The 16115-nt window shown below is 42.5% G+C and overlaps 1 protein-coding gene across 1 annotated transcript in view; it reads left to right on the top strand.

Moving 5' to 3' along the window:
- NVL (nuclear VCP like) overlaps window positions 1–14979 on the top strand; it is a 65637-nt gene extending 50658 nt beyond the window's left edge. Inside the window, exons 21-23 of the mRNA XM_034764667.1 lie at window positions 4606–4694; window positions 11324–11394; window positions 13857–14979. Coding sequence (XP_034620558.1) covers window positions 4606–4694; window positions 11324–11394; window positions 13857–13901 — 205 coding nt within the window. The 3' untranslated portion in view covers window positions 13902–14979. The remainder of the gene's footprint in view (window positions 1–4605; window positions 4695–11323; window positions 11395–13856) is intronic.
- The last annotated feature ends 1136 nt before the right edge of the window (window positions 14980–16115 follow it).

Below are 16115 nucleotides of genomic sequence, written 5' to 3'. Positions count from 1 at the left end.
TTGTGAATGGATATCAGAGTGGCAAAACTGCATTTATCAAAGCCAGAGGAAAAGGATATTGCGGTGTTCAAGATGTGAGATGATGAGATCCTGGACAAAAGTTCAGGGCTGAGAAACTTACCAGACCCTTTCTATCAGTAAAGCTAACTCTATAAGATGGATGTGTATCTGTAAATAGAAGATGAGGGTGCTGGGTGTTCCAGTTACAACTTGTCCCAGTCTTCCTCTCTGGATGGACTGCTGTAAATCGATTCCAATCCTCAGCCCACGTACTTCTAATCCCCCTTGGTCTGGGTCCTGACTGATCACTGTTTTTAGCTCTGGGTCTCTCAGGCACGCTCCCTAGTGCAGACTTCACGTCTGACACCTTTCTTGGGCAGTGGAACCCGGCAATCCAGCTGCCTGAGCCCCCAGAACTGGTGCCACAGCCTTCTGAGCACACGTTGCTTAGACATGTTCTCCACTAGAGCCCACCTGGCTGTGGGACCTCGGGAATGTAATGAAATCCTTCTGGGACACTATGGCATTAAAGCAAGGAACACAGGCTTAGCAAGGGAATTGTTTAATTATTTAATTAAGTCCAGCTGCAGATGAATGGTTTTTGTTTTTAAAGGGAGGTGGTTGTTATGGAAAAACTGATGTACCAATTTCCTACCCAACAAAAGAGTTTCTTTATCACAGATACTTTTACTCTTGAAAGCACTTGAGAGTTACAGATCTTTGGAAAATAACGCAGCCCCCTGCTCTAATCTCACCCCCCTCCTCTCCTAGTCAGGGCCGGCTCTGGCTTTTTGGCCGCCCCAAGCAAAAAAAAAAAAAAAAAAACCTGCAGCGCGGCCGGAGCCAGGTGCAGGGGGACTCCCTGCGCTGCAGATGTGCCCTGGCTAGTGGGGGGAGGGGAAGGGAGCGGGGGGAGAGAGAGAAGGGGGCGGCCAGGACTTCAGCGGGGCGCTGCCGGGAGGGCTCTGCGCTGCTCCGGTCGGCTGGGAGGGAAGGACGAGGGCTGCCCTGCCGGGCTTGCTGCAGGGCGCTCCTGTCCTCTGCGCCGCCACCCCCTACAGGGCGGCCAGAGTGGAACACCACAACAACAACAACAAAAAGCGGTCGTGCTGCCCTAGGATTGGGCCGAATGCTGCCTCCTACAAGCTGCTGCCCCAGTCACCAGCTTGCTCGGCTGGTGCCTGGTGCCGACCCTGCTCCTAGTTAGTCTGAAGGCTGGTTAGTGACCTTAAGCCAGGCAGCACTTCCTAGCTTCCCTCTCCTTAGCCTGGTCCACTTGCATGTGGTGGTGTCCCCCACCATAGCATGAGGACACCGTGTCCAGGATAGACTGACCTTGTCAGGATTAGAATGGGTTTCACCCCATGTGGGTGTCTTAATCCAATCCGGAAGTTGCACTGCTAAGTGAAAGTCGCAATGATTATTATGATCACAAAATGGCATTCACAAAATCAAAATGGAGGTCACAAAACAACATGTGTTTCCCAGTTAGACTCAGACAGACCCCCAGTCTGTAATAGCCTCCACCAGCTAGGTTCTATGACAATACTTTAAATGAGTACAGGCTCCCACTTTTCCCTGTCCCAGGTGTTGGTGAGGGGGTGATCACCTAGGATTTCTAACAAAGGCAGGCTGCTGTCCTTGGATCCAGCTCGTGGTGACGGGACAGCCTCTGGCTACTAGGTGTCTGAGTTAATATGAAGCTCCACTCCATCTAAATGCCTGAATAGAGAAGGAGTGATGTCTTTTCTGTTCCCTCCAAAACCTTCTGGAGTGAGAGGAGGTGGTCTCCACTGCACTGCCCCCTTCCAGAGCCTTCTGGCAGCATGGTGAGAAGGAGGAAAGAGGTTTGTGCAGCTTTACCCTCCTCTCTGCTATCCTCTAACCCCAACTTCTTTTAAAGAGAAAGAGACAGGAAATGGGTAGGTGATAAGTTACTACATTTTTCAGCCACTTAAACTGACTTAGGGGGAACAAGTTTAACTCTGAATTGACTAGAAAGAGGAACTTTTGAACTGTTGGCTGGACTTTTCCTTGTTATACATCTGAATGATGTAGCATTTTCCACTGCTCCTTTCTTCACTTCATGATAGTGAATTCAGTTCACTGACTTTGAGTCTTTTTCAGTCTACGCTTCAAATGCAGGAACCCATTTACCATCCAAGTAGAGAGAGGTGAGCAAATGTTAGGATGCACGCAGCAGATGGCAGTGCTGATGTGCTTCACCATTGGGGAGGAAGGGGAATATAGTTTCTGTGAGTGAATGAAGTGTAAGGATATCTGCTGTGACTATGTAGGGAGTTGCAAACAAGCATTTTGGCAGAGGCTCTGAAGGTAATTAAAGAATGTGCAATGAACTGGAGAGTATTTCAGTCCATGTATCCAGGTGTTTGAAGTTCTCATTGCTAGATCTGCAAAACAATTATAAATATTGAGCAAATAAAATTTCAATATCCACTGCATTTGATTTAATAAATGTAAAATAAAGTGGGTGCAGACCTATTGGTTCTTGCTAACTCTTCTTTAAATGGCTTATAAGAGATATATTTATCTGGTGATTAAATAACTCCTTAAATACATTTGTTTGCATGAGCCAAAGGTATTAAAGACTTAGTTTTGTATGACTTACGTGCCATGTACCAGTTTACTGATTTGTGAATAACTTACAGCACTTTGTTTCCAGCTATTGTTAAAGACTGATCTAATCACTATTTGTGGACATGGAGCCTTAAGAGGCCAATAGTTCAGTATTCCCCAAGCTGTGGGTGAAGTACGCTCCCTTGGATAGGACTATGACCAGACTTGCCCATTCTCAGACTGCCTGCTTTGTCTCCTCTTTTATCCATGATAACAGGTAGCCCTGCGGGAAAAAAGTGCTTGGTAATTCCAGTGGGGTTAAAAGATATAACACAAGGCAGCTGGTGGCCTGCCAGGCTCAGCTGGTGGAAAATGAAATAAAGAGGAGGTGAAGCCTGGGGAGAGTGAAGAGTAAAAAGCCCCCATTAAGGCTGATTCCCCACTCTGGCACTTCGAGTGCAGAAGGTGGGGGCTCGCAAGGATTTTAAAAATGAATACTTGCCACTCCAGGCAGGTATTAAACTCCCAAGGTCACAGCTTCTCTCTGACCTTGGATGGGTAGATGCTGCCACCACCCAAGTGCAAAAAACAACAACCCCTTTTGAGAACCCAGGAAGGAACACTTGGGGATTTCTTCCTGTGGGGTACCCTCAAGCCCTTTCATCTCCCTTCCCAGGAAGAGCTGAGGAAAAAACCAAAGGAAATCAGCTGTTGCCACCAGCTAATTAAACAACACATGCACAGACCTCTTAGGGACACACAAATCCAATCCTGTTCTTAAAAAAGGTAAATTTTATTAAACCCAAAAAGAAAGGAAATACATTTGGAACTTAGGCTTTTTGCTAGATCTTAAAAGAAACAATTACAAAAGCATCAAGATAGCTCTCTTGAGGTTCAGCTTAAAGGTTACAAGCAAAACAAAAGCATCTGGGGTTAGCGCACAGAAGTCCGGAAGCCTTACAAAATAAAAGAAATAAACCTAATCATGTCTTTCTAGACATTTCTGATCTACTTAAATAAGCAATTTCTAGGTATAATTCTGATGATTTTCATACCTGGCCTTCAGCTTCTCACAGCATAACTGCTGCCCTGTTCTCCTCTTCCCCGGAGAACAACAACAGACACAAAGGGAAAGTTTTTTTCCCAATTTTAAAAAGTTCTAGCCTTCCCATTGGCTCTTTTGGTCAGAGGCCCACTTCCTTCCTTTACCTGTGGACTTTTTTAACCCTTTACAGGTAAAGTAAGTAGAGAACAGCTATTAGCTAACTGGCTGGTTTGGTGTCCATAAAAGGGAGCTACCCCCTCCCTTCATTTATCACAGCCCTCAAAAGAGTAAATGAGATAGCAGGAGGAAGGGAAAGAGTAAAAGGAGATGTGGAGGATGAGGAAGCAGACAAAGATGACATAGGACAGTTGCATGGGGCCAGGGAATGCCCAGGTGCCAATCCATTGTGAAATGCAACTCTGACTAAAAAAAGCTAGGAACGGCTGCTGTACTTAGTTCTAGTCTACAAAATAAATTCAGAGCTACGGTTAATGTCTGAAATACCTAATCTGGATGCCTTAGGTGGGTCTCAGGAATGCATATTTCAATGAAGAATCAATAAGCCAGCTGTTCCCTCTTGTCTCTGTGTCAGAAGATTTATTCAGGGTCGAATGCACTGTAGTTTATAATCTTCCAAGTGATATAGGATCCTCTGAGTGAATCTAACTCAACTATTGTTTTTTTGTGAAGCATATGTAACCTTTGTACCAAATTCTCTATTTTCTGTATTCCCAACCCCAAGGTGTAAATTACTGAGAGAAGTAGATCTTTAAACTCACCCTGATCACCACTTGATTTCAGATGCTTTTTATAACCAGCATTTTTTTTTTAAACAAATACACTTTTTATACTTACCTTTCACCGACGGTTCTACTATCTCTGCATCTTTTGCATTCTCCTGGCTGTATGTATGTCGTCACAAATAGAGATGATGGAGGGAACTGTATCCGAAAATGATCCATTCTATTTGTATCTGTCTCTAGGGGGGCAGATCTTTCTGCTCTAGTGCGTGAAGCTTCAGTTTGTGCCTTGAGACAGGAAATGGCCCTACAGAATGGCAAGAGCAAGAAAGGTAAGACAGGCATATAAAGTCTAAATGGAACAGTGGGAAGATGATTAAGTGGTGAAAGTAGTTAAACTAGTTAAAGGTCATAAACGTAAGCTGCTTGAACTCTTGGAGGATACTGGGCCAACCAAAACTAGGAGGGAAGGTTTCTGTTGAGAAAATATATAAACGTAATCCTTAGGAGGCATTGCTTTTAAGAGATTGTGGTGAATACAATAGGCGTACTAGTATGGATTTCCTGTAAAGATGTTGACACTAAATTTATTAGAAACTGGGCTTTTGCTTTAAAAAGTTAAGTAGTATTAGAAGTTCAAATTTGGGAATGGAGTTGCAGGCCTAATTTTCAAATATTTATTGTAATCAATCTGTCTAAGGTACTTTGTAAAATTGTCTGGTCACTTGCATGCAGGATTATCCATTTTGAGAGAGCAGATGTGGTACTTGCACATGCAAATTGCACACATGTAATTGTGAATACGTGACCAGAAACTGTTTGATCTTGGGAGAAGCCGCAGGGCCGGTGCTACCATTAAGGCAAACTAGGCGGTTGCCTAGGGCGCCAAGATTTGGGGACACCAAAAAACGGTGCCCCCAAATTTTTTTTTACAGCGTTCCTGGGCTGGGCTGCTGGCGGCGCACTGACATGTGCGGCTCAGACTCCCTCTCCTAGCGCAGCGGCCGCTCCACTTCTCCTGCCTCCCAGGCTTGTGGCACCAATCAGCTGTTTGGCGCCGCAAGCCTGGGAGGGGAGGAGAATTAGACCGGGGGCGGTGTGTTTGGGGAGGAGGCGGAGCAGAGGTGAGCTGGGGTGGGGAGCTGCCATGGGGGAGCGCCTCAGGGCCGGGGGGGAGCTGCCACGGGGTGGATGCCTCAGGGTGGAGGGAGGGTGGGGAGCTGCCGCAAGGCTGGGGGGTGGGGGGCACGCAAGGTGGAAGTTTCGCCTAGGGCACGAAACTTCCTTGCACCGGCCCTGGGAAGACGAGTGTCCTTTCTGGGCTGAGAAAAATATTTTTGATTACTATGCTTTTCCCAGCGAATGGATATGTGTTTGTGTGGGACACTGTGTTTTAACCTCCCTCTGTGCAAAACCCAATTCAATAACATGCTGTGTGCTCTCAAATAAAATTGACATGAGGAGCAGAAGACCTTTCATCTCTCACTGGTTCTGGCCAAATAAAAGTTTAAATTTTTCAGAATACAAATAGAAGAGCTGTCACTAAAGGGACACCATCCATTGGAATTCTGGTCTTTTTCAAAAGTGAGTTAAGTTGTTGCAAGTACTGCACCTGCCCATAAGTCCCTCTACCAATTTTTGCGGCTTTCAAATCACATTTTCCTATTTTAAAAAAATGTTTTTCTCTCCCTTCTTGCTGTACAGTCCCACACAAACAGGTAAAACTAATTGGACTGAACAGGGAAACTTAAATTCATTATATATAAAGTGCTGTGAAATGCACAAAGTAAAAATGGAGGTTTTTTTCCTCTAATTTCTTTGTTATAATTACCTTGTATTACTTGTAATAGCAATGGGGTCATAAAAATTGAAATGGAATTCTGACTGTCTTCAAGCCATTTTGGATCCACAGAGCCTTTGGCTTGCTTCCTGCACTATGCAACTCTAGTTGTTTAGTATATAGTCTGGGATTGTGTGAAAGCATTTTTAAGCCTTTTTGGAAGATCTTAGTTCTAAAGACCTAAAATAACCTGTAATTTTTGGAGTTTTTAAGGGCAGGTAGAATACATCTTTGAGGATAACTTCACATTTGGAATGAAAAATTCCCTATGTGGTCACTATGGGTACGTCTACGCTACCCGCCGGATCGGCGGGTAGCGATCAATCTATCGGGGATCGATTTATCGTGTGTAGTGTAGACGCAATAAATCGATCCCCGATCGCTCTCCCGTCGACTTCTGAACTCCAGCTCAGTGAGAGGCAGAAGCAAAGTCGACGGGGGAGCGGCGGCTGTTGATCCTGCGCTGCGAGGAAGCGAAGTAAGTGATTCTAAGTCGATCTAAGATACGTCAACTTCAGCTACACTATTCTCGTAGCTGAAGTTGCGTATCTTAGATCCATTTCCCCCTCCTCCCCCTCCCCCAGTGTAGACCAGGCCTATCGGACAACCATACTGTGGTTTCAATGGCTATGAATTGTGACATTTTTCTAATCTAATTTCTGTCTAGCCCCACTCACTTTCTGTCATACTAAGTTAATAGAACTGCATGTTAGTATTTCTCTTAAAGATTGTGCTCTAAGGGGATTTTATATTTGAGAATACTGAGGTTTTACACTGTTAACACACGGTTAATTGTATGTTAACATACTATATTGTAGGAAGCACTTCTGCGTTATGAACTTCATAGCGGCTTTTAAAAAATGTATGGCCTGCCAAAGAGTTTTAGTGGATTTTGTGGTCCTTTGCTACCTTAAAGTTGCCCATCCCTGCCTCGGTCTTATATAGAGTTCTTCATCAGTAGATCTCAAAGTACTTTAAAAAGGGAGGTGTAAAGTACTTCCACATACATCCCCTTCGAGCCCCTTGCACAGGAGCCCAATAGAGATCCAGTCTTTGCACCAGGGAGTTTGACTGCTTGAGGCTAGCTCCCATTGCCCTCTTCAGAAGGAAAGCGGAATGGCTCACATACCTTCTGCACTGGTCAGCCAAGCAGGCCTCCCCTGAGAAGGAGCGCATGCTACGTTCTGTAAAAGGGTGTAGCAGTAGCTGTGCTTCCAGATGTATTGGGGCTGCAAAGGTTGTGCACCCATGCTTGAATGCTGAGCCTTAAAGGCAAATCCAGCCTTTATTTGATTTAATTTCAAGATCTAATTGAAAATGGATTTGTCCTGTCTACCTGTTTTGGTTTGGGGGTGGGTGGGGGGGGAGATGGCGGAAGGGAGATCTGTCCCCAGTGTTCTCTGTCCTTCATTAACCTGTATGCAGTGAAAGAGAATAAGGTAACACTTATGCTTTAGCATTTCTTAAATATTTCTCTTGCTCTTTAAAAAAAATAAAAATAAAATAATGACCTATGTGGCTAGCGATAAGCAATGGAGAAGAAATTTCTTTCTTGTTGACATATCATCTTGACATTTCTTACTTTCTGTCTCCAGTGACACATTAACTTCAACGATAAAATAAATCTACATACATAACTATTCAGTTTAAATGGGTAGGTCTGATTTTGTCTGATTGCATCATGACAATCTTAGTGACAATAAATCAGGTCTCCCTAGCTCAGACACAAACTCTTTTCTCCCCTGCCTTTCACAGTGAAATCTTGGCAAGGATAATAATTCTCCAGTACCTATCAAATCAAGGATGGTATATTTCCCATGGAATTTACATGCAAGATTAGATAATTGTTTGAATGTGGGCCAGATATCCTAGTGATGAGTAGTATAAAAATATAGTAGGGTCTATTGGGACCTTCAACTGCTTAATGATGACTGTGGGAAAACAGATACTTTTTAAAAAAGTTAAAAACAAAATGAAACTGTCCTGGTTTACCTTTTTTGTTCTAAAGTTGTAAGGACAATCTCAGATTAGTCATTACTAAACTCTTTAAGTCCCTCCCCAAGTGACTTAAGATAAACCCCAAAAGGGCCTCTTATACTGAAATAAGAATGTCTGCATGGGAAGGCTTATACCAGTATAACTATATCCGTTTAAATTCATGCCTTAGCTTATACCATTTTAACTTTCCTTCGATTATAAAATCATCAGGGCGAAGAAAGTCTTTTACTATGTTTTTGTACAGCACAATTAGTCCACAGTCTTAACTGGTGTCTAGCCAGTAGTGTACTCTCTTACCATTTTTATTGTTTGCATTAAAGTATTCACTTTTTTTTTTTTTTTTTGGTCTCTTGTTTTCCCAGTTTTGGATTTAGGCCTCTCTTTATCTCTGACTGTAGACAAGGGCATGTATCAAACAGTGCAGCTGCCATCTGTTATATGTCTGCTAGACGTAGGTAGTCCTTTTTGCTGGACCTCAGGTTTACTCAAGTGTTTCTCTGATCCAGGAATTGTATGGGAGGCCAGGCTATTATTATAGGTTCAGTGCCTCTTCCAAGCTTTACTAGCTAGAGAGAACATTCAGATCAAACCCGGAGCTCTGTCCGACTATTGAGCATATACAGATAACTGAGCCATTCTCTATCTGATGTGTGGCCTACCATCTCCAGGTCACAGGTATGACTCCATTCTGGGTCAATTAGGGACCAGAAGTCATTGCTGTCCAAGTGCTATTTTGGTGGCTTTTCCTAAATGAATCTGATTTTTATTACCCTTCTTAGCAAGCAAGTGTCCACATTGTGGAGGGACCACCATGACGATTGGCCCCTTTGGGAATCTCTGCATAAAGATCATGAATTAAATAGGCTGTGGAAACAAGAAATACTCTCCTCCCTCAGATGCTTTGTCTACATTAAGGGATTTAAAAAATCCCACTATTGCTATAATGCGGTGCAGTTAGTAAGTGGAAAATTTTGTTGTTTGTTTTAATGAATGTAGATGAAGCCCTAGGGGTGATTTCTCCAGTTCAAAGTAAAAATATCAGTTTCTAGTGTTGTAAAACCTTAGTTGACCACTTTTTAAGATATTAATCTGATTATCCGTATTTCTAGCATTTTACTTATTTTTTAAAGCTAATATAGGTGCCTATCAAATGCTCCTGCTGCTGTCATTAAGATAGTTTGGTTGCAAAGATAGATCCTGAAACCCATTGAAAGGGAATTCTGGCCTATTGAACTGTTGAAAACACTATTCTGTGAGCTGAAGTAAACATTTGGGTCACAATAACACAGTAAACTGGAGATGTTTATACTATTGTTTGTTGGACTTGTAGACCTGACATGGCTTAGAATTCATTCAGCATGAAATGCTCACAGATCTCTTGATAATTCATAGTGTGTTCCCCTTCACACTCTTTGAGTCAGTCACAGGGAGTTTCCAGATGTTTGTGTGGTATAGAAGAGAGGGTGAGGTGGAGGAATGCTGAGCTAGATTTTATTTTAGCTTTCTGGAAGATAAATCATTGTTACCTGAGCCCATCTGTGTGGAATCTTGCTCTGGTGATGGCTATAGTTTTAACCAGCATTTTTTACTGACTTACATTAAATAAACCCACAATGGTTAAATATGTTCATGAGATGTTCAAGTTTTCTGTTCTCTCTCTCTCTCTCTCTCTCTCTCTCTCTCTCTCTCTCTCACACACACACACACACACACACACACACACACACACACACACACACACACACACACACACACACTACAGCATGAAAAGTGGTAGTGTAAGCTAGTGAAACTGAAAGTGCCTTAATGAAATACTTATAAAGTAATCACCAAAATGTTTTTTAAAAACATATTCTGCTACATTCAGCACGTCTGATGTGAAGCTTACCTATGTGCATGAGAATTGTTGTTGTACTAAATCTATGTACCAATTTGATCCTGCAGTCGATTAAATCCACATATAATGTAAGTTGTTTTCTAGTGAGAGCTGGACAATGCACATTTCTTTTCCATTCGTTTGGAATGAAATTCAGTTTCCCAATACACTTGTTATTTCAAAGACTGTGTTCAAGAATCATTAAAGCTATGATTTATTCATGTAATTACTGGATGGAAATGCTGGAAAAAGAAACAGTCTGACATGCATACAGATTATGCAAGTTTGGGTAATGGGTGATGACATGGGTAAGCAGTTGCCTGGGTTCTGGAGAGTGCCAAACAATGTCAATATGGTACTGGGGTGAGCTGAACTGCCTGGGGGTCATGTAGAATACTTGGGATGATGTTGAAAGTTTTTTTTCCTAAATGTAAAAATAAATAAATAAAACCAATGTGTGTATAATATGTAATGTGGTGAGAGCGTAGGACTGAAAATGAGGAGCCCTTACTTCTGAAGCTAGCCCTGTCATAGATTTCCTGTTTGATCTTTAGCAAGTCAGGGTATGACCACACTAAGCTCCTGTGGCATAGACGCTTGCTACAGCAACGGAAGGGTTTTGTCCCTCAGTACAGTTAATCCATCCCCTTGAAAGGCTGTAGTTCAGTTGAAGAAAGAATTCTTCTAGTAACCTAGTGGTGTGTATACTGGGACTTAAATCAGCTTAACTATGTGTCTCAGGGGTATGAAGTTTTCACACCCAGGAGTCAGGTATCTAGGATGACTTAAGTTTTAGCTGTAGACCAGGGCTCACTTGTTATTTGTTTTCGGAAGTGTTGAGCACCTTGAATTCTAGCTGAATTTGATGGGAGCTACAATTACTTGAAAATCAAGCCCTTAATCTACAGTTGCAAACACTGATACCTAAAACAACCCTGTAAGGTAAATAGGTATTATCCCCATTTTGCAGATGGTGTAACTGATGTACAGAGGGTAAGGGATTTGCTCAAGATCACAGAGTCTGCATTAGACATGATATTGAAATTCAGGAGTTCATCAAGCCTGTGGCTCAGATCTCAGCCAGTTGCGCAGAGTAGACAAAGCAGTTAGTGAAATGCAAAGACTTGAGATATTTCACTAATGGCAGTCTGGGAGTTATTTGGAAAGCAGTGTGCGGGTGTGTGTTTTATATACTGAATTGGGGTAAATCATAGTCTTTAAGTCCATTGTATGGTGTTCTTTTTAAGGAGAAATCAAGATTAGCCAAAAATACTTTGAAGAAGCGTTTAAGAAAGTGAAATCATCTATATCAAGAAAGGTAAGAGAAGCTATAAAATTGTGGGTCGGTGAATATTGTTTAACATCACACAAAGCAAATTGAGGACAGGAAGTAAAGAATTCTATAGTTACTGGAAACTGGTGGGAAGAACTGAGGACAACATATATTTATTGTGTTTGAATCTGTGTTCAGGACATCTGGGTTAACACTCTAAAAGATCCCATGGCACTTTTCATAAATGGACTCAAGCATCTAGGGCCTCTGTTTTAAGTCTCATCCAGGAAGATTACTGCCCTTCCAGCACCACAGTGATGATGGGGGAGTTCAGTATTGGCTCAGGGAAGTGTACCTTAACATAATTTTCTGCAACATCCTGGATTTTTTCAAAGACGTTTCCGATACAAGAACTGACTCTACAGATACTGTTAAACTTGTGAGATCTGATGAGATCACAGCCCATGGTGTTGTGGCTACATTACGCTTTGCTTCCACCATGCATGAACCTATTGAATGGTGGGGGGAAGCTTAGTACAGCTTAATATATAAAGATAACATCTTTGTCTTGAGATAAGCTGTATTAAGAAAAAGCAATTTCTTTTTTTCTTCTTCCTGATTATCAGCCTTTTCATGCTTTTATAAGTCGACATATAAGTTGATCATCTGGAAGGTCAGTTGGAAGGTCAAATCATGAACCATTCTCTTTTTGATGAATGGCTGGTAAATTTGTTAAGTATTTACTATCATTACTTCTCAACATTAATTTCATGCAGTGTGACCAGAGGAGAAATCTTTGGAATTTAGACAGTAGCTTTATTGCTTTAGGGCCCTTCTCATGGAAAGGTTCCACGTGTCTGCTGGCTTGGAAAAGTTCCACGTGTCTGCTGGCTTTATGGACTTTAGTCGTGAAGCATTGAAATCACTTTCACTATAGTATGAACATGAGCTAAAAATAAATTAGCCAGTTCTTCTTTTTTCTTCAAACTCAAAATGTGCTGGGCGTAAAATGATTAGATAAATATCCGTAATAACCTCATGGTCACGGATATCCTTTTCCTGGTGGATATTATCTCAAAGAAAAAAATGTCATTATTTTCAGCTATAAATTTCGGTAGTCAATATATGTATTATCCTGTGGAACTCCTTGATGTAGGATAATATGGAAGTAAATGGCTTGAGTAAGACTTTAAAAGATTGGTACTTGTAAGAATAAGACCAGTAACTGCAGTTACACTGCCTAGGCTAAAGTGACATGTATTATGAATCCTCATGCTTTTGAAGCAGAGGAGTTGCGTGGCAGGCTTGTGCAGGGTAGATTTACACCCCAGTTTGCTACAAACTAAGTGTTAATATAGACAAGCCTTATTTCGTTAGAGCTGGTTAGGAATTTTTTGACTAAACATTTTTTGTGCTGGAAAATACTGAGTCATCAAAACCAAGACATTTCACAAGAATGTATCAGCTTTGATGAAACTTTCATTCTGGACCTAAGAAACTCTCCCAAAGAAATTTCTGGTTCCAGAGAGACACCTGCCCCAGAATAGCCAATAGCCTATTGATTAGAGCACTTACCTGGAATGTGGGAGACCCAGGTTCCAAGTCCCTTCTCCAATTCTTCCTCAGTCTCTCCTATTGGTGCTGTTTTACTTTGTATAAATAATTAAATATTCATTGAAGCTGGGACTTGGAAACTGGATCTCTCACATCCCAGGTAGGTGCCCTAACCAACTGGTTGTTGGCTATTCTGGGGAGAGGGACTGGAATCAATCTGTCGCTCTGTTGTGCACGCTCATTTTTTGTGAAAAACATTTGAAAGGGTCCTAGGTTTCATCCTAATGCAGAATGGGAACATCTCTGTAAACAGCGTTTAGAAAATGGCAGAACTGACTTTGTGCTTAGCCTCTGGATGCACCTAGCATATCTGTACTGAATAAGAGCCGTCTATGTGAGAAAAATAACAGTTTAGCTTAATTAAGCTGTAATTTAAATCAGATTTCATTAAACCAAGGCAAAGGCCTGTGTGCATGGTCTCTGTCATTTCAGTGTAGGATTGGTTTATTTTGGTTTAGGATTGGGAATAGGCATAAACTAAAGCAAAATAAGACACTATCTGCACAGGGCTTTGCACCAGTTTAACTAAACTGGTTCAAAAATCACATCTTAAATTTAAACCAGTGCAGTTCTGTGCATAGACATGGTCTCAGACAAGCAGGGCAGTGTCATACTTTTTATAGAAGAACTCTGCCAACACAGAGTCTTCTGTTAATAATTACAGATTGTTGGTGACCTGTCTTAAACTAATCCCATAAAAGAGATACTCTTTAGCCTCCAATTGGTTTTTCTTTTGTAAACATTTTAGCCAAATATTAGCCACCAGGCACAGAGCTCATTTCTGTTTAGTTTTCCTAGTGGAAAATATGTGTAAAGTCACCTTTAAACATAGCATGCATTCTTGCTGTGCTGAAGTATCTTTTCTTTTTCCCCACCTAACTTGGCATCGATAGGATCAAGCAATGTATGATGAGCTGCGTCAGTCACTGAGCAGATGATAGAGTTGGCCAGCTCCTGAAAGAGACCATCATTCTGCTTTGTTGAAGAGGCTCATAATGGTAGCGTCTGATCTCCTCAAACCCAGCTGGAACAGAAGCTGACCATGGTTTCATTTGACTTTTTACTAAGTGCTGCATCTGAAGATATCTGCCATGTTTTCATTACCACTCTGACAATGGTTAAGTTGGGATTGTTAAACAGAGTAAAATGTAAGATGGAGACTTTCTAGTTCTGCTTATCACCAACCCTCTGATTTTAAAACTACACTTTTTAGGCCTAGAGGAACAATTTCTAAAATTCAGTGCTCTGTTAACTCATGAACTATTTAACAAGCAGAAAAGCTATAATGAGCATCCCTTCAAAACCTTAGACTTTTCAAACAATTCATTTTCGATTGTACATGAAAAGTGCATCTTCTCAGAAGATGAGCTCTATTATTCAGAGCAGTCCATTCTGTGAGGAGAGACCGAGGTAAGTGGGCTGAGAAGATGTTGAGCAACATGCTATTGCATCATTTTTAACCCCACCCTTCCCAAATTTGAGGCTAATCTGTTTTGATGGGTGTGTGCCATCATAACTGAGAACCCTTGAGAACCTCCCATTCATCTTATTAAAAGGAACTCCTCAGACTGAAAGATGGTTAATTTTAAAGGTTCATGCAAAGGGTTAAGAAATGGAAGTTTGCAGCCCCCTGCTATAGTGTGTGTGAGGAGGGCTCCACCTTAAAAGAGCAATAATTTTACTGTCTCAAATGCTCTTACAAGCTGGGTTCATGTACCTCTTAACAAGGAGAGGAGGAATTGTGACATCAGAAATAGAAGCAAAAAGTGGAAGATGCTATGCCTTATTGTTACCATCTCTATTCATGATTTTGAATCACTCTTAATTTAGCATATTCTGACAAATCCTCTGAAATAGAATTTTCTCATTGCTATAACATGGGCCAGGCAAGATGTCTCAGCTGAAATTATCTCAATAGTTTTCCCAAAAATGTGTATCGTTTAAAGAACTTTGCTATATGTGTTTACTGTATGTTTCTAAGAGGATCTTAGCTTATTAAAGCAAACTTTTTAAAAAGCCAACTTGTCAAACTGCCCTTTGGTCTTTTCACATTCCTTAGCTTGCACATTAGATCAGCATAATCAGTTTCATTTTTCCTTATAATCCACGTTGGGTTCTTGGTGCTGCAATGTTTGGTTTTTAAACACGCCAGGGAGATAAGAGCTGTGTTTTATAAGCCTTTCTTTTCCAGGCTAGGCTAAGCTATTTGCTGTGCTCCTGCAGTGAAGCTGTACTCCAGAAAGCTGACTGTTTTCTATGGAAACAGAGGCTCATAACTTCCCTTCCTGTAGGATCAAGTTGAAACAAGTATAAGAGGGAGTATTAATTTAAGTGACTAATATGGGAAGGCTTGTCTACACAGAGAAACTCAGGAAAGTTAAGATGAATTAACTAAAGGTGCGAAGCTAATACAGATATGGGCTTGTCTACACAGCACATTGCTCTGCAGCAAGCCAGGATGTTGAGTGCCAGGGCCATCCTCCAGGACAGAGGTGGCCAACCTGAGCCTGAGAAGGAACCAGAATTTTCCAATGTACATTGCGAAAGTGCCACAGTAATACGTCAGCAGCCCCACATCAGCTCTCCCCCACACTCCCAGCATCTACCAACCACCGACAGCCCCGCCGATCAGCGTCTTCCCCTTCCTCCCGATCAGCAGTTTTGTGGTGGGCAGGAGACTCTGGGAGGGAGGTGGAAGGAGCGAGGGCACGGCAGGCCCAGAAGAGGGAGTGGGAAGGGGTTGAGCTAGGGTTACCATATGTCCTCTTTTTCCCAGACATGTCTGGCTTTTCGGCACTCAAACCCCCGTCCGGCGGGAATTGCCAAAAAGCCGAACATGTCTGGGGAAAATGGCGGTTCTGCTCCTCCCCTGACTCTTCGGCTCTGTTTAAGAGCCGAGCTGCCCGAGTGCTATGGGCTTCAGGCAGCCCCCTTGCCTCCGGACTCCAGCTGCCGGCCGGGCACTTCCCCTCCCGGGCTCCGGAGGAACAGAGGCTGCCTGAAGCTGATAGCGCTGGGGCAGCCCCCGTGCCTCCGGACCCTGCGCCGCTGGAGCCCGGGAGGGGAAGTGCCCGGCTGGGGGCGCAGGGTCCGGAGGCATGGGGGCTGCCCGAAGCCGGTAGCGCTTGGGCAGCCCAGCTCTTAAACAGAGC

Source organism: Trachemys scripta, chromosome 3, assembly GCF_013100865.1.
Source record: "Trachemys scripta elegans isolate TJP31775 chromosome 3, CAS_Tse_1.0, whole genome shotgun sequence".
Lineage (NCBI taxonomy): Eukaryota > Metazoa > Chordata > Testudines > Emydidae > Trachemys > Trachemys scripta.
This window is presented reverse-complemented; position numbering and strand designations above follow the sequence as displayed.